Genomic DNA, 19,281 nt, shown 5'->3' on the forward strand with positions numbered 1-19,281 from the left:
ACTTGCAAAGCTACCTTGACTTATAGACATTTTACAATGCTATTAATACAAACTGCTTCACAGGTAAGGCAATTTACTAAAGGATGAAACTCAGCCCTTTCATGGTTATAATGTTTCTAAGGTCATTTAATGCTGTCTTGGGTACTTCTAGATTTATATTTTGTACAATACATCGAGGAACAGTTCGATTTACAGGCAGTAAATCTGACCTCAAGATATATTAATATTTAATATGTGCAGTAACTTGGGAAATGTGGTATTTTGATTGAAAATCAATATGACTGTAAAATCCTCACACTTATGACTTTTTATCATTTTGTTTTCTTTTAATGATCTCTCCATATAACATACAGCTGCATTTATGATCAAAGATGAGCACTCTAGAAAAGGGAAAAACAATATTCTCCAAAGAAGCAAATTTCTCCCTGAAAGGAAAAATTACTCTGCTTTTGATGAGTCCTTTTTATAATAACTCATTATTGTTTTTTAATTAATTTGAAGTTGCCTCATATCTTGGATGGGCAATTTGTTTAAAATACGACAGAAATACATATATGGGTAAGATACTTACTGAGCTATCTTAGCCACTAGGACTGCTGCATGTAAACAACCCCAAGCTCCAGCCTGAGAGAGAAATTTCTGACTCATATCAGTTGATATTCCAACTGCAAAGCAGTCTGTAGCATCTTTTGGAAAACTTAATTCTTGCCAGGTGTTAAGAGCATCAGCAATGTCAAGTGTTTCATCAAGGGATTGACACCAGTATTTAAAAGCAGCTCTGTAACATAAAAAATACCATCATATTGCTGACATTTTCCAAGGTGGAAGATAAGACTTGCTTCATTTTTCCTTTATTGCCTGAGATTTAACTAATTCTGATTGGGTCAAAAAACTGAAATACAGTTTCTACAACACAAAAAAAAGAGAGACCATTCCTGGTCAAGAGACTTATTGGGACTCAAATCATCAAGCCATAGACATTACCTCTTAAAAACACAAAATCGTATCATAAATTTGCTTAATGGCAATTAGGTAGCTAAGAAAAAGAAACAATGTATAGGAAAAAGCCCTCTCAAAATATAGCTAACAGTAAGTCAGATGAAGGAAATTATATGGACTAGTGGACAGCACAAGAACTTACAAGACATTTGAGAGGCACAGGACTGACAATTTAAAAATGAAATTGTGCTCTTTTTAAATCCAGTAACTATGTACCTTTTATTTCCAGCATAAAAGTGAAGATTTCCAAGTTCATGTAGAGCCTGTACCTTGAGGTCTCTCTGGTTACTCATTTCAAGGATTCCTGTAATTTATTTTTAATCAATTAAAAAAAACACATTGTCATATCATTAAAACGGTTACTGAACCTTGAAAAAATCTGGCATGAGTAGACACGAATTCACATGTATTTCAATGCACAAATATTCTTTTTTACATTTATTGGTCTTGTAGATTTTACCTTCAAATGTACCATTTCTTATTTCAACTAACTTTGAAAGCAAAAATAAGATATATGGACCGTTTTACATAATCTTTTGTTATTTTGTTTTTTCAGACCTCTCAAATTTCTTCCTGTTCAGAAGATAAACTGGAAAGCAGGTCATTGGCCCTGCTAAGCAACTCTGCCTGCATACAGCACAGTAGCACTCTCACAGACTCATTTTTGGAACCCGTGCTGCAAGAAAAACCACTTAGAGCATCTGTTAGACCTACTACACTTGGCCTGTTTAGCCATACAGCAAAAACAGGTAGTAGTGAGGAGCTGTGACTGCGCGAGTAAAGCCATACCAGAATGTAAGATGGAAGCCAAGTTACTAGGTCACATATCCAAATGCACAGAATCTCAAGTCTGTTTGCTAGGAAAAAGAACTGTCATGGAATTAAAATCAATCTGCTAAACATTGTATCAAATTCTGAACTGGGGATTAATCAGCATAACACTTCTGTAACAATGCTTTTTCATAAAATGAGATAACCATAGCAATTATGAACCAACTAGAGGCTTGTTTAGGATCTAATGCAGATTTTCTCAATCAAGAGGAAGAAGGTTGTACATTCCTGGAAACCAGCCTTCAGATAGCTACAGCTGTCTGACAGATGAAAAATAACAATGGAATAAACATATATAAACACAGGTAGAATGTTGTTACTTTTTATCTGTAAGCAGAAATTTATGAAAAAATTACCTATTGTTTGTTCATAGGAAGAGACAACTACTGAAAGCTGTGACTTTGGTATTGGTCTACTCTCAACCATACTGGAGAAATTATATTTTTCTTGAGAAAGGTCACACGGTGTCGGTAGAAATATCACTTCATCTACCATGCTAAATTTCAGCTTTCTGCTTGAAGATATATGACTGCTGATTGCTCTTCCAGCATTTTCTAGATTAGAAAAGTGATTTATATGATCAGTTTGGAAAAGTATTATACTATTTCTAGCACACCAAATATTTCCAAACAATGTTAATCAAACAAATATAAAATTGCTGTGTACCCTATTTCCATTTGGTTTCCTATGTTCTAATTCTGTGTGTCTCCTAATTAAACATGTTGGACATAATTCATTGGTCACTGTAACCAAAAGGTATGGGCTCTGTTAGAGAAAAGAAACTTGGGAAGATCTACCAGTCAGTCCTATGGTCCTATGACAGAGGTATGGCTGCAGACAGACAGGTGACATAGCTACATTAAAAAAAAAAAAAAAATCATCCAACTATTAGACAAATCATAGGAAATCAGGCTTAGAGCTTGTGCTTACAGAACTTCAAATTTAACTTAATATTCTGTATTTTTTCTAATTCTCAGTTACTAAAACTTGAATTTAGAAAAATCTGTTCCTTTCACTCTTTGCTATTTTAACTGTATACACTTTATTAAAGGCAAAACACTTCAGTGAATCACTCACCTTGTGTATGTGCAAGAAACAATGAAAGTAGTTTCCTGCTGTGTCTCAGTGCTCTGCTTTGATATTTAGATTTTTCTAAAGTTTCTTTAAAACATTTCAGTGTATCATTCACATCAAGAGGCACACAAACTAGGGCTTTTGCTTGATTGTGATCTAAACGGAGTTAAAAATTATGGAGAAAAAATTGTAATTTATAAATAAATATTTTTAGTAAATCACCCTGTAAAACATGTTTGAACATTTTCACAACTTTTAAACTAAAGAATATTAAAATATTCCTCTTTTTTTCCTGTTGCTTTATGAATTAACAAGCAAATTATTAACCACTAGAAACATTAATTCTGTCAATAACAGTGCTGATTCACACTAACTTTTGGGTATATTGCTGGATATCCAAAAATAACAAGAGAAAATAAGATCAAGACCACCAAACTGCCTCAAAGGCAATAGGCTATTTGGCACCTGCTTTCCTCTGCTTTCAGACATAGTCTAAATATATTTTGAAGGCTCTTGACAACATTATAATCCATCCAAAATATCAAGAACAAGAATTTGAAGACAAAAATTTGAAGCTCCGTTTATAACAAAAGACAAATTGTAGGACAAGTGGAAGACTATGATAAGGAAAGGAAGCAGAATTTTAAAAAAATTCAGCATAAAACAAAGACAAACTCTGGGAGAAAAGAGAACACACAATACTGAATTGTGCTCTGACCTGTAGAATCATTATTCGTTGGAGGATTGAAAAAGCATCCAGGAAAAACTCCTTTACTGACAGAACGAGCAATAGGCAGCTGTAATTTGTACCCTATGTAGTTTCTGCAGCTCATCTAAAAAGCAGGATTTGTTTCATGAGAACTGAATAATATTAAGAAAAATAAACATTTGGTTCTTACAGTTAAATATCTATATACTCAGTTGTATGACAAAATAAAAAGAGGACTAATTAAGAAAGACACCAGTGGCCCATAACTAGTATTCTTGTCATCAAGAGGTGAAATATTCACACCTAAATACTGGATATAAGTGTTTCGAAGTTACTGCACTAAACTTGTCTCTTATTTGATATTTGCCATAATTCCTAGCAACTCCTTGATGTTCTGCAAATATTCCACCTTTTATTCTCCAGATGAATGCATGCTTGCACAGAGCCTGTCACCTAAGCATGCCTAAAGGACATGCTGCCTGGGAAACACAATAGAATGCTCCATAGGGAGATACAAAGTAGCTCTAAGCAAGTGACAATGGCAGCCTAACTCTGGCAGAGAAGCAAACTTCCAGACTTCTATAAAGGACTAATCCACAACAGACTTTTTATTTTGCTAATGTAGTTACACCACTTCAGAAGCAGAAGGACCAACAAAACTAGTTCTAGACTCTCTGAATGGCACTGATTTATGAAATGCAACCATAATTTCCAAATGTCTTACCTGAAATCCTTATTGCTATTAGCTAACACTAGTCTTTAATCTGTAAGCTGTCTTTCAAAATTATGAGTACTTTTCCATAGCTTAGTTATCAGCACTATGAAGGGGTTTGCTATGGTGCCCTTTTATAGACAAAGGACCGTGTTTGAATGGCTGGGCCAGAGAGAGTCAGCAGGAAACAGAGAACACAGAGCTCCTCGGCTGCCCTTGCAAGCCACGGGTGCCTTCAGAGTCCCTGTGCACCCTGGGCACCACTGTGCTGTCTCTAGGCAAGGCAGTGGCTCCTGAACCCCATGTTCATGTTCAGAACAAACCTCTTTGGTACTCCAAATCCTACTTCCCCCTCCTCTCCTTCAAGTCCTCTCTTTACATTAGTGATAGAAACATCCTAAAAATATCCACAGTGAGACTGACTTCAGCAAAACTTCTTAGAAATAAGGCTTACATTAAAAAAAAAATTTGAAAACTAATAGCTAATTCAATGAAAAGCTTCCAAGTGGCACTGTTAAGTAAATATATAGAGCCATGGTTTTTAATGAGAGGAACTTGCTGAGCTGCTTAGAGGTTTTTTGGTGGTAATCATGTTTTTTTAATCGGCATTGTCTGTGTTCGGTTTAATTCAATTTTATTAAATTTGGAGCAGTGTTCCAAAGCAGAAACAAAGCAATATCCAGATAAATATTTTAAGGTTAAAGGAGGGGCAGCAAGAAATAACATGAAATTAGATTTGGGCTTATAATATGGAATGGGTATGTTGTGCCTGGAAGAAATGTCCTCTGGGTCACCTGCTGCTCTTAGAATCATGTCATACAAGCCTTTTTATGCACTTCAATCAATTAGGCTCATTAATTTGTTATAATTGACTATTTGGGAACACATAAGAAAACATATTAAGCTAATCAGTGAAAGTGCTTTTCCACATTTAGCTCACATTTAGAGTCAGTGCCCCAAAAAAAATTTGTGTTTCACCTTTTGTGCATCACCAGACAGATATTTTGTGAAATGAGATTCATGGCTGTCTGAGCCACTGAACTGCTCTATCCTCTCCAGCAGCTGCCTCTGAGCGTACATCAGCAGTGGACTCACTTGTTCTGTGAACCTTTCACTGGAAAAAAACCAAAAGTGTAGTAATTAAGCAATATAATGGTATATTAAACAATATAATGTCAACTTCTTATTTTTTATTAGAGCTGGTATAACTTACTGTGTAAATATATTAAATTGTACAGCTATGTGCACCAGTGCTTCCCACTTCTTCATTTGATATAACAATTCTATTGTTTTAAGAATCAGACTGCATATCCATCTCAGGTCAACCACGTTCACATCATCCAGGGGAGGCTGGGGATGAAGACTAGAACCACCATTCTCATCCACAATACCTCCTAAACAGCTGGGAATGCAAAAGTCTCCTTCAGGATCCACAATCTACAGTGAAGAAACATTATTATACCTGTTATTTTCAAATGTGTTTTTAGGACAAATCAATTACAGAGACAGAAAGTACTGTAATTGTCTAAAAAACTTATTACCGTGAATAACTTGAAGATACCAGAATATAATGCAAGAAAGAGAAAATTCTGACTCTAGTGAAAATGTGATAATCAAGAGTTGTCTTATAATTTTTACCTTAAGAGAACTGCTTGCTTGTAGGTCAATTATCATATCAATGATCATGTCTGATGCAAAATAAAATGGCAACCAGATGGTGTTGCAAAGAAAATCCCAGGTGATGGGAAACGCGTCCATATGGAAATGTGACTGGTTAGCAATCAACTGAAATTCTTGAGTATAGTTCCAAAGCTCTCGACAAGCATTTTGAAGCAATGTCCAGTGGCCACCACGGTGAGCAAGAACCTGTGTAAACCATTCAAAGTAAAATTATACCTTGGAAAGGTAGAAATTAAAGGTTTCATTCTTTTACTGCAAAACTTAGGCATAAGTAATCTTTCAGAATTACAGTCTAGGCATTACAGAACCTTAATTTTTACCTTTTCATAGAAGGACTAATTTATAATTGAATTTCATTCTAGATTTTGGTGTGAGAAAAAGAAATAAAAATTAATTCACACCACCTATTTGTGTGTTTTTACTTGGGTTTAAAAGGTTTTATGGGAAGAGTAGTTAGTCCACATTTCCCTTCAACCACAGGTTCTCCTGTTTCTAGTGTGAGATTCACTAAGACCTGTAAAGAGAAAGTTAAATCTGAAAGTATTTTCAGAAAAACTTAACAAACATGAGAAGGAAAGTTACAAAGGTGGAACGAAAAATAGAACAATTACATAAATTATTGTAGGTTTAATAGAAATATATATTATGATAGGTGATATGTCTGACATTTCATACATTGTACTTGGATATTTTTCAGGGGATAAGAAAACATTACTTTTAAACAGTGATATTTTTTAAAATTTTCCGAGGTCTTTTCATGCAAAAGGTAGTAAGTATTGAAAGACATGCTTAATGCATTAATTACTAATGCTTAGTAATATATAGTTTAATAAGAAACCAACCACATCTTACCACTGCTCTTTTCAAATGCAAGAAGATGTTTGTAAAATGATTCAGTAAAAGGGTATTTGATGGAAACTTGTCCTGTTCTTTGGGGGTCTTTGCTGTTTGACTTCGAGTAGTTCGACTCTGTTTATTTCTGGTTTTAGGAGATTTACCTGTAACTGAAAACAAAAAGTTCACTTGTTAAAATTGAGTTGAAGTTCTCAAAAAAAAGAAAAAAATCAGTCAGCTAGGATTTTCGTGCGGCAGCTAAATACTTAAATGTTAAGAAATGCCAATGTTAAGGTTATCATGTTTGTAAGGTTATGATATTTAAAATACAAGATGATTTTACTTAGGAATTGGGAGAAGCAGGGATAAAAACAAGTTTGAGCAAAATAATAATAGGTACCAAATAGCTTTCAGCCTCAAAGTCAAAACAAAATCCTCATTTAAGTTCTAGTAAGAAATCACCATGACAAGATATCTCTTGGCAAGACTGCAAGAATGCTATATAGTATTTGAACTCTATGGCAAACTGCACATTTTATGTAATTTTTTTAATCATAACTGTTGCAAATGCTAGGAGATAGTAAAGAGGACTTTTATGAGGTTTCAGCCAGTTTCAGTGGGTCTCAGTGACTGGTAAGCATCAAGGCAAAGGTGTTTATGTAAAAGTAGGCTGCTGCAAAGAGAACCAGTGAATTCAAGTGGTTTTTGTCACACCTTCTTGGAGAAGGCAAAGAGGACAGCTTATTTTACCTAAGGAAATCCTACAAGGAAAGACAGGAGAATTTTGATCTTTACTACTGTGGCAGGAATGTCTCAGAAGAGCCACTGAAAAGACCAGGCCAGTGATTACTTGTGGATTTTCTGGTGCTTTTGCAGCCTTTGTGCTGACTTGTACACTACCACTGGCATCTGAGGAAAGCAAAGGCCTGCATTTCACTATTACCCACAGATAGGAGCCTTTTGGCTCCTGTTGAAACCTCATAAACTAAAAATAGCTAGAATAATAATAAATGTCAAATGTGAAAGACAGAGAAATTAAATAGAAGTGGTAGAAAATAAATTGTTCCTGAGGTAGCCTGTGACACAGGAAAACACTGGGCAGAAAGCAGTAGAGAAGGAAAATTAAATTCTACTTAAAATTTGAAAGATAATAATAAGCTTCAGTCTATAACATTAAAAACTACTTACAGAATGACCCAGGAAAATTTTGACCTGCTAGGAAATGTAAAGGAAACTACCAAACAATTAAAAATCTCAGAAACTGAAAGAAATTGTCAATGCATTCAGAATAATTCAGAATATTATCAATTTAATATGTGTAGGTAGTGTGGTATCTGCAAATCTAAAGCTAGTAACATTATTTTTTTTAAACTTATGAACGTATTAATAAATTATAGGATAAAATGTAACATATTTATTAATAGATTGCCCAGAATTATTAGATATGCCACATCACATATGATGACTTCTGTTATACTAGGTATGCCAAAAAAATATAGAGGACAACTGAAACCTAGAAACGTGTTCTATTAATTTGGCATGACTTACTGTTTTTCCAAAGGTGATGTGGACTACTAATGATGGAGGTCAAGACAGACAGAAATCAAGAGAAACAAAAAGTTATGTTGAAACTGATTTCAGTTGTGCACCAATAAAAATGCTTACAGGTTTGGGTTTCAGTCACTTCTGACTTTTCAACATGAGAAAGAGTTGGTTTTCCTATGTTATCCTCTGCAGCTTCTCTTGCCAGTACAGTGCCAGAATTGTTTAATGAGAATATCTCAGGATCCAAAATATTGCAACTGCAGAATAGGAGGAAGAGAAGAAAACACAAAAAAAGCCCACATACAGTATCAAAAAGAATTTTGATATACATGCACAAAATTCTGTTTCTCAGAACTGATTCCTTTCCAGGAGCTTTAGGAATAAGAAATAATGAATGATAGCCAAATGTTATAAGGAAACAAAAAATAACTTAATATAGCATATTTCAAAGCTTTCATCTCACCAATGGAGTTAGCAACCAAAACTGTGCCTGATGTCCAGAGGATGGAAAGCAAATTTTTTTTACATAGCAACAAGTAATTTGTATTTGAAAGCTAACTGTTCACAGGAATACTGTCATTCCGATCTGTCTGCAGTAACAGCAATAACACAATCATCTCTATTAATCGCAGTCACTGATAGTGCAGTAAGATGTACCTGTCCAGATGCTGTGAACCACTGATTCCAATACTGTATTGCTCTTCCAGGTTCCTTTTAAATAGGTGGTAGTGTGCAACTGCCAGGTAGATATTCATCTGACACTTCCAGGGCATCTCTTCAAGACATATTTGGCAAAACTGACTTCGGGTTACGTATTTACTCAGCAGCATCGTTAAGGTTTGATGAGCTAATTTCTTCAACTTATCCTTGCCTTTCCTAAACCAAAACATATGAAGTAGCAAAAAATGAAACTCTATTTTCTTGAAGCTCTAGAAAAAAAAGTCCTGGTAAAGACACACAGATATTCTGTTGCATATCCCCATATTTATACGCATAAGCACATAAGCATATGACATATTTCTAAATTAAAGACTTTTGCTTTAATCAAGAAAAGGAACTGTGCTTTCCTTCTTTAAGAGCACTTAACACACAATAAATCCTATTTTATATTTCACCATCTTCTATAAGATATTTGTCTTAGTACTTTAAAAAGTTTAGATAATTTTGAAGTTACTTGTCACTGAATTGTACAGATTATTATAACAAATACAATGTGCTTCAAAGTCAATTCAGGAGAGTCTTCTATCATACTATAAATCTGGATTTTTTTTTTTTTTATTGCTTTGCTTTGGTAGTTAAGCACCTCCAGTATGAAGGGAACACAGTATTTCAAATCTGGACGCCTGCCTTTAATTTCCAGTCAAAGTTTTTTAATGTTTCCCTGAGAGATTAAAAAAATCTGTATTACTTCACAAACATACAATGCTATATTCAAACCAAATAGCTCTTTTTTTTTTATTAAGTGTAAACTGATCCCTTTATTAATCTAAATTATTTTTCTGCTTGTTTTTCACCCTTAAAATGTGGGCAGAATAGTACACCACATACAATTTTGATTATATAATACAGCATTACTATTATGCAAGACACAAAAGAGTAGCTGATAAAAACCCAAGATAGGTTTAACATCCTCTCTTCTGCTGAAAGCCATGAAAATAATTTTAAGTAAGGTAGGGTTTTTTCTGTCAAGGAGGAATAATAACATTTTTGGATGGTTTAGGTGAATATTTAGAAGATTACATGGAAACATTTTTAGGTTATTTAAAACACTTCCAGAATCAATTACATGATTGCTTATATACAAGTATTTATAGTTTCCTATTTGCTAATTACTGAAATCTTAAGTGACCAAAGGACCAATTTATGAATACTACACATTCTTTTAGGTTAGAAGGTAATGTCATTGGCAAGTTAACCAATTATAAATAAATATCTGCCAAAACAAGAGGTGAATAATTTTTTTTTTTTTAATCAAAAACAGTTTTCTGGAAACTACAGAACAGATGGTCCAAAAAGATTAGCACAAGGACCACAAAAATAATTCTGAAACTATTATTACTGGTATTATTGTTTATTTAATAATAAATATTTTTATTAGCTTTGTAACAGATAAACTCCCCAACACAGTTTGAAAAGCATTATAATACACAGATTATGAGTTTTTCCACCTTGATGAATCAATATGTTCAAGCTAACACAGCTGAAATACAATCTTTGATTATTAATAAAAAGACTTGAAATTGTTAACAGCTATTAAAGAGAAATGCAACAGATTTTGTTTCCTTGACTGGAAACTAATTTTATACTAAACTACATCAGAAAAATGAGAGGACTGTGCAGAAATTAGTCTTTTTGGTACAATATAAAAATTAAAATACACACTTAATTGTTAACTAAATTTCAGTCAAAATACTTTTTTTCTGTATATGAGTCTGACAACTGTGTTCATTTACTTTTGTGTTTCTGGAGAATTCATTGCATCTGGATTTTTCATTAAATACTCTCTGAGAGGTCCTTTCTTAGGCACATCTTTTTTTGTTGGTTTCTTTGAAGGTGATGCCTCTGGTTTCTTTGAAGGTGAGGTATTCTTTCCCTTAAAAAAAAAAAAATCTTGCATCAAAATCTTAAATATACTTCAAATAATTATTTATACCTACATTATCACTTACTTGTGGTACAGAGGAATTTGGCTTATGTAGGAACAGAACATTAAAAAAGAAATCCTGGAAATGGTTGCCAAAATAAGACTGCAAAAGAAATACTTAAAAGATTCCAGGAAACTTCACCATTTTTCTAGAAAGTACATGTCAAATGCCTGGCACAAAGCAGCCAGACAGGTCTCTAAACATTTTCTTTCATATACCAGTGTTTTCATCACAGAAATAATGATAGTTCTTTTCCTAATATTATAAACAGTAAAACTTTGTAATGCAAAAACTGAGATAGAAACACCCTTTTCCTAATCTATCTCAGATGCTAGCAGTATTTCAGCATTACTAGAGGAATATGAGGGAGAAAACTCTTCCTCCAAAATAGTACAAATCCATTAATATTATTCATATCTTCCAGTAAAAGTAAAATTTTTTTTTAATTAATTCTGAACAAAAAGCCTTTACTGTGCAATTAGAAAATTGCACGAGGAGTTAACCATGAACAACTACTCACAAAAAAAGTCTAAGGATGTATTGTACAAAAAGACCTCAGCTGATCTCCTTTCCTGAATGTGATGGTACCCAAGACATTTCCTATTACCACCATGTTATTTTAAAGGGAATAAGGAAAGGCAAGTTTCTTCTGATTTTGGAATGCCTTATTCTGACTCATATCAAATTCTCACAATTGGTTTTTCAGATGAATCCCGTGCCAGCTTTTCTTCCTGGTTTTAGGAGTGCAGAGGTCAGCTGAGGACTAGAGTTTGCATCCCAAATTTTAGGAACTGTGGACGTCTCTAGATGAGATTTTTATGAGACAATTTTTGAAAATTAATTTTGTTCTTATGGTATTGCTACCCAGTAAAAACACTCAACTCCTTAAAAAATAAAACTCACTTTCTGCACTCCTGCAGCACATGTGCTTTCTCCCAGAGTGAGAGATCTTGCTTGTGTTGAAATTCCATCAGCACCGAGGAGGTTCTCATTCCTCCTGATAAAAAATATTTTTAAAATCATCATCATAATAATCATCATGTTTAACTTCTTTCATAATAAAAGGATATCTTTGGGAATATATAGAGCACATCACGCAATTCATATTTCATTTGCAGTTTTAAATTCAAAAGACTTTGTTTTCTTTATCCTCTTCAGAAAATAGGAAGTGTTAATTTTCAAGGTTTATTATAGGAATCTGAATTTGTGAGTAACAAATATATCACCTTCCTAATGCCTAGGAATATAAAATAGTTTTCTTCATTACCCAAATTATACTACAGAATTTTGCAAAAAATTTCTTCACAGCCTATTGTTTTGGTCTCTTGTAGCCACAATTTCTGCTCCCTAAAATATATATCTCATTTTCACTGATTATTTGCCTTCCATATTTTAGAAATACTAATGTGCTTTTTTAAAAATGGGATCTTCTCAGGTAAGTGTCCACGATTTGGCTCCATTTATCTTTTCCCCATAGAATTTTTTGACACTACAGTAGGCACTGATCAGTTTGTTTTGATTTAACCCATCATACCTTCCCAAGCTATGCCACCACCCTATAATAACAGCTGTGTAATCCTCTGTGTTCATGGAACTTCTGCAGCCTAGGAGTCATGGAATTTACTCCTGATGGGTAAAACTTAGTTTCTTTTGTAACTGTGACTCTCATTAGCATAAGTAGTAGTTTTTCACTACTACTGTAACGGAGATCTACCTTTTCAAGTTATCTTCCACACTCTCTGCCCACTCCAGAACACACTGAAACTTCTCTTCATTCAGGACTTTGTGCAAAAGTTGAACAAAGAACTCAAGGAAACGTGTTTGCCCTCTGAATTTAAGCACTGCAATAAAGTAACAAATAACACAGGTGTTTATGCTGTAACAGAATTCTGAATTCAGCTAGAATTACAGCTTTGTATGCCTCAAAGCACTTATTTATGTCATGCTGTATACTCATAGTGACACCAAAATCAGGGATACACAATGAGAGTTGCTAAATGCTTTTTTGTGATTGGGCATCCAAAATCACAAGTTCACTCTATTTAATACACTCCTAGAATTACAAACACTATAGAGACAGAGATTTCTGTGAATTCATTTTCCAGTGAAATAATTTAATGTGGAAATGGGATATCTCAATTTTAAAAGAACATTCCATACAAAGAGAATATTTGAAAACTTGGCACATTTTTTAAATTTAATTGTTTCTAAGGTCATTAGAAAACAAACATTATTAAATTTAAAATATTAATATTTTATATACTTAGCATCAACACCCTAAATAATTGGTTGCATTCACTTCTCAATGTGTTTATACTGAGAATTTTTATGGGCTATTTTTCACTTGATTTTGTATATTTGAGAACCAAATGAAGGTAACATTCCCAAGAGCTTATTCCAAGAAAGAATGAGATTGCTTTAGTGGCAACTTTCTGAAGTAAAGGAGCCCTTACAATTACTATAAACACCAACTATCCCTACCTTCTCGATAAGCACGCTCTGATGTCCAACATGAAATTACAGGGTAGAGGAACAAAGGAGATTCCTTTCCTGTAAGCTGTGTTCCAGGACCTGCATCAACAACCAAATGAAATCCATTACGAAAAGCAGTGAGAATATATAATAGAAACTCCACCTATAATTGACAAAAAAAATCCTTCTCTAGTACAGAGGTTGCTTTTAAATCTCTCACTGTCATCCAGAGAGAAATTCAAACGCTTGCTCTTCTAATGTAAGCAGGTGTACAACTTAAATAAGAGCTTGCAGATGTGACTGATGAACTTACAGCTACTAGACTAATACAGCTGATGTCTGGAGTCCATCAGAGTTCTAACAAAGAGCCATGAAAATCACATGCGGAGAAGAATGTGCAGAAAGGACATGTCAAAAATGTATTTAAGGCTATACAGCAAGAACTGATCCCATGATACTGCTATTGACTAATGCTTACATTCATACTCTACGTATGGATAACGTAAGTAGGTAGACGATTCTTTTTTCTTAAGCTAAATAGTTACAAAAATATATGTACAGAAATTAATTTATATTCTATAAATAATGTACTTTATATAGAATACACAGATATGAAAAGTATACAGAATATATTGGACAATAACTTGGATTCAAGCTTCTGGCAGTTAAACACAAAAGCATTACCAGCTGATGAGCACCAAAACAATGTGTACATATACTACTTGTTATTTTTCCTTAATAAAGAAAAACAACCTACAAATTTTGTGCTTAGACAACTCCTGTGGTTAAAAAACAACAATGTAGCAAATCCCTGAAAAAAAACCACGATTAAAAACGCACTCTGGAATCAGTTGTAATTGTGGATCAATAGCTACAACCTCCAGTGAGAGCAGTCAGTTTAGGTCTGTTGAATGTAAATAATATCCAATTAAGTAGGACAGCCAGCAGGAAAAGCAGACTTTTTAAAATTTTCTTTTTAGGACACCCTTTTTTTGTACTCTCTCCAATATGACAAGTTCAAAACTTGTTGCTCCAAATAAGCATTTTCACAAAGAAAAATATGACCCAAAAATTTTTTAATGGGAAAAGATTGGAAATTTCAGAATTTAAATTGTACTGCGTGTGAAATATTTTGGTTTTCTCTTCTTATGAAAGAAGCAGATTCAGCTCTTCTCCATTTTTCTTGTAGACTATCATCAATGGAATGCTAAGTGTCGATCCAATTATAAGGATTTCCTATGACAAGGCTTTTTCTAAAACATTTTTAACAGCATGCCCTACAGGTGTACATATTGCCCTAAACCATTAATACATATTCGTAAGGACAGCTGTAAGCTTTACATGGCCACACCAAAAGGCTTCTTCTCAATTTGTATCCTGAAACTATTGACAAATAGGCTTTTTCAACAACAGAGAAGACTTTAGTTATCAATTATTTGCCAGCTACTGAAAATGTGGGTTTCTTCTAACTGATCAATCCATTAATTTAACTTCCTATTAAGTAATCAACATGATTTTCAATTAACTTACAGAATTCTTTCCTTATGACTTGTGACTTGTTCTGTAGGAGTAGGCATCAATGTGAGCAAAAATGAAGGATTATTGCACAGATTAATGGAATTTTTCCATCACCCCTTATCCTATTTTCCACAAGAATGCTTTCTCTTCTGAACAAATGCATATACAGAGGTGATGGATGATAACTAGAACATGAGGGTGTGGTCTTGCAGCAAAGGCCAGTTACATCCTGGGCTATACTAGAAACAGCATGGCCAGCAGGTCAGGGGACACGACTATTCCTCTCTATTCAGCAACTGTGAGACAGACTGCCCTCACTGATAGCACAACAGGCAATTGAAACAAGCTGGAAATCAGAAAATACCAAACACATATAAAGAAAACCTCTCTAACCGTAAGAGTGGTTAACTATCAGAACAGGCTGGCCATAAAGGTTATGAAATCTCTTTCTTCAGAAAGATTCAAAACTTGACTGGACAAGCCTCAGAATAACCTGAGCTAATTGTGCCTGTTTTGAGAAGGGGGTTGGAATAAATACCTTCCAACCTATACTACTCTACAATTCCATCCTTGCTCCAAGGAGTACAAGATGCCATGTAAATATAATGGGAAAAAATTAGTGGTGTTTCTGAGATTAAGTTCTAACCAAATTTTCTTTATAATTTCTTGTTAATTCATCTCACTTTGGCAGGATTATTAGCCAGAAAATTCTTGTGCTCGATCCAGACTCTAAGATATTTTAAAATACATATATTCATTCCTGAGTTAAAAGATAGATAAATACTAGTAAGCATGCAATTCCCTCACAAAAAGGACAATTTCTGTTAACTTTCTTCAGAGAGAGTTTTCTCCACTAAAATTTCCTGCCATGGTCATTACTACTAGCATTGGCAGGGTATTAAGACAAGCTATAAACGGACAGTGATCTTTGCCACTCCATTTTCTGATTTAAGAAGATAAAGCAAGCCTAAATAACATGGAATCCAATTTAAAAGATTGGGAGAACATAAATATTTGCAGAACTATTCACAAAGGAATATTCATTTGAAAGAAGAAATGAGTGTTCCAGTGGAAATTACAAAAATATACACACACCTGTACCAGGTGATCATTACCAAGATCATTATTGCTTTGGTTGAGCCATCATGGAAGATACAAGAAATAAAAGTACTTCTTCAGTAAATGTATTTTTTTACAAACAAACCATAGAAAACTCCATAGACAAAGATAAGATGTGTTTCAACAGTACACCCACCTGGTTCTGTCAGTTTGAGGAGACTTGATTCAAGAGTATTTAGATTTTCTGCTGCTTTTGCCATTGCAGCTAAATGGGATGCCCTTGAGGAACGTCTCTGAAATATTGAATACTTTGTTATGAAAGCTTAGCTTTAACTTAACTAAAACCAGCTTGTCAATAGTGGAATTTAGCTTAGATCACAAGTCTTCTAAATCTATATCTTATAAATTCATCAATATTGTATTATCTTTCTTTCCTGATGAAATTAAAATTATGTTCATTATTTTTTTAGCACAGTATATTTTGTCAAGCATGGGGACTCCCTCTCTCTGGAGGTGTTCAAGACTGGGCTGAATGGGGCACTGAGAAACCCAGTCTAGGTGGAAGGTGTCCCTGCCCAAGGCTGGGGGTTGGAGATAGATGATTTTAAGTTCCCTTCCAACCCAAACCATTCTATGATTCGACAACAACAACAACAACAACAACAAAAAAAATCTAGTCTTCACAATAACAGAATACAGAATTTAGAGAAAAGAAGAAGTAAAAACCAGAACAACTACTTTTACCTCTTTGCCAGTGCATATTTCTCCAGTTTTCACATCTCCTGACTGGCCAGGTGAAACTCCTGGTGAGATCAACAATTTTTTCCCATAGTTAATGATAATTGCTGAAAGTTCATACTCTTTCCAAGAATGTAGTACCTATAAAAGAATCATCTGTTATACAATGTTTTATTTACATAATATGTAATATTTCATTACTGTCTACTTATAATTGTCAAAATGCATGAATATTACAAATAGAAATTAATTACTCAATATGCAACTTTCTTTAAATAAAAAAAACAGGACTACAGAATGTAAAATAATTGGAATTGCAGATATATTATCTATGTGTTCTACTTCTGCTTAGCCTATCTCTCAGAGAATAGAAAGATCTACCCAGAAGTATCTTTTGCTGTGATTGACACTCTCCCTGTTCTCAGGCAGGTACTGCTATCAAAGAACATAAAGGGTAACTAAATGATCCTCATTTGCCTCTCTGGTATCAAGTACACATTTTAAAATCCCAACTGTATTAGTGAAAGGACTGAAGAAATTTATTTTTAAATTACAAAATTTATAAATTAACGGCATAGCGAATGTTTTTCAATGGCTTTATGTTCTTTAGATAGAGATCTAAAGGCCCAAGTGCTTCTACTATGAGCAAGCTAACTTCACATTAGGATCTTTGCCTTTGTGATCCTAAGTGTATAGATTACCTTAGGATAAACACAGTACATGACCTGACTGTAAGTCAAAAGAAAAACATATACCACGCTTTAATAGGAAGCATTTTCAATTCACTCATTCTCTTTGCTATTCTGCATGCTATCCTGTTGAAATGCTATCTCTAAGGAAAAAAAAAAATCAGCAATATAAGTGGTAGTCAATTAGTTGAGGAATCCAACAACACTTAATTAAGCTTTCAAGGCTTCTAATAGGCTTTATCGGCCCTGATAGCATTCACCTGGGGCCTATGCCTATGGGGCTAGGAGCTCCCTCTCAGCTCAAGTCTAAGCCTATAGCTCCTGCTGGCTGCTATATGGCAGGAATGCTGGTCTTCAGCTTGGTGCAAGTCATGCCTGGGTGTGGCAATGGAGCCACTAGACCATGCACCTGGCCCATGGACCAACTTCTGAGCTAGACCTCAGACTGTTCCCATCATGACAGACCAGCTTGCTGGGCTCTGTCTGACTCTAGCCACCTCACCAGGCCTTATCCTGACCTGTGGACTGACTTCCCAGCTTCAAATCTGACCTGCCTCATCACCACAAATTTGCCCGATCATCTGGATGCCTGGCTGAACCTCAATACCAGGTGCTGCTCTGCCAGCCATGGCATTGCTCTTGGCTCCTGGCCTCACAGCCATGCTGGCCTTGCAGAGCATTTTTAGGGTTATTTGATACTGATCTGGTCTTGTGAGGTTTGCATGGAGATTCAGCTCCTACAAAGACCCAGCATGGGGGAATCCCTCAAATCCTTAGCCACAGCTCAGCTTCAGTATGAGCTCTTAGTTGAAGTGCACCCAAAGCTAGAGGAAAGCTGTTTTTTTCAGTATCACACATTTACAGTAGCGAGTAATTAACTGCAGTATGTCCCTATACATGACGGAAAAAATCCAGTACCGTGTTTTTCCTTATCTCACTAAATAGATTGAGTATCTGAATCATAAATGTCATCTACAGATATATATTATGGTTGAAAGTCAAGGTGTTTTTATTTTTGACAACATGCAAGATTAAACAGTATAAAGTCTCTTGTATCTAATTAGCAACTAAAACAGATATGTTAATCTGATTAAAACTACAAATATGGCTTATGTGCAATAAATAAACTTTTAAACTTATTTATTACATGTATGTCTTACTGAAAATAGTACTACCTTAAATGTAAAATTACACAAATCATATAAAATGTAGATCTGATGACACAGAATAATAGACTATTTCCTGAATAAATAGTAAATAGTCATAATGTCATTGTTATAAAAATGCACTGATTCAAAGATACATATAAATATTTGTATGCCTTTACTATTTAAGATTGCTGGTTCTCTAAGATAACATTCTGAAGGCCAGCTTACTAAATCTCTTTTTTTTCCTCAAAATGACAAGAGCTATATCTCAAATTAAGTGGTAACCACAAAAATACAGACCATACCTTTGCTGTATGATATGAAACACAAGCTACCATATGCTGAATACTCTCATAACATCCTTCCTGTCTCCTTTGCAAAGTAGCACTTGGAATTTCTTGGAGTACAGCCAAGCATTTAATGAGGATCTGTAAATACAAGGGTCAAAAAAAAATTTGGAGTCTGGAGCATACTTACAAGCTTCTACCTCTGTACAGCCCATTGTATTTCATGGTAAACTTTAAAAATACTTTGAAATCTAATGAATAGGATAAAACACTAGCTGTACAAATGCCAATAATAAAATTTCTATTTCATTGAACAGTGTCAAGATTTCAACCACAGTCTT

General features: G+C 34.4%; 1 protein-coding gene across 3 annotated transcripts in view; it reads right to left on the reverse strand.

The window, feature by feature from the left end:
* Window positions 1-19,281, reverse strand: part of CFAP54 (cilia and flagella associated protein 54) — a 100,701-nt gene that overhangs the window by 39,593 nt on the left and 41,827 nt on the right. For 2 of the 3 annotated variants that reach the window (XM_068191677.1, XM_068191678.1), the window contains 18 exons: window positions 18,959-19,081; window positions 16,817-16,957; window positions 16,275-16,371; window positions 13,511-13,600; window positions 12,744-12,870; window positions 11,933-12,026; window positions 10,838-10,977; window positions 9,042-9,260; window positions 8,505-8,641; window positions 6,858-7,009; window positions 5,964-6,191; window positions 5,539-5,762; window positions 5,304-5,439; window positions 3,623-3,737; window positions 2,908-3,060; window positions 2,187-2,384; window positions 1,216-1,303; window positions 572-778 (listed from right to left, as the gene is read on the reverse strand). In XM_068191677.1, coding sequence (XP_068047778.1) covers window positions 572-778; window positions 1,216-1,303; window positions 2,187-2,384; window positions 2,908-3,060; window positions 3,623-3,737; window positions 5,304-5,439; window positions 5,539-5,762; window positions 5,964-6,191; window positions 6,858-7,009; window positions 8,505-8,641; window positions 9,042-9,260; window positions 10,838-10,977; window positions 11,933-12,026; window positions 12,744-12,870; window positions 13,511-13,600; window positions 16,275-16,371; window positions 16,817-16,957; window positions 18,959-19,081 — 2,669 coding nt within the window. The remainder of the gene's footprint in view (window positions 1-571; window positions 779-1,215; window positions 1,304-2,186; window positions 2,385-2,907; window positions 3,061-3,622; window positions 3,738-5,303; window positions 5,440-5,538; window positions 5,763-5,963; window positions 6,192-6,857; window positions 7,010-8,504; window positions 8,642-9,041; window positions 9,261-10,837; window positions 10,978-11,932; window positions 12,027-12,743; window positions 12,871-13,510; window positions 13,601-16,274; window positions 16,372-16,816; window positions 16,958-18,958; window positions 19,082-19,281) is intronic. The other variant, XM_068191676.1, reaches the window with a different exon arrangement.

The sequence above is a fragment of the Anomalospiza imberbis genome, chromosome 5 (genome assembly GCF_031753505.1).
Source record: "Anomalospiza imberbis isolate Cuckoo-Finch-1a 21T00152 chromosome 5, ASM3175350v1, whole genome shotgun sequence".
Taxonomy (NCBI): Eukaryota; Metazoa; Chordata; class Aves; order Passeriformes; family Viduidae; genus Anomalospiza; species Anomalospiza imberbis.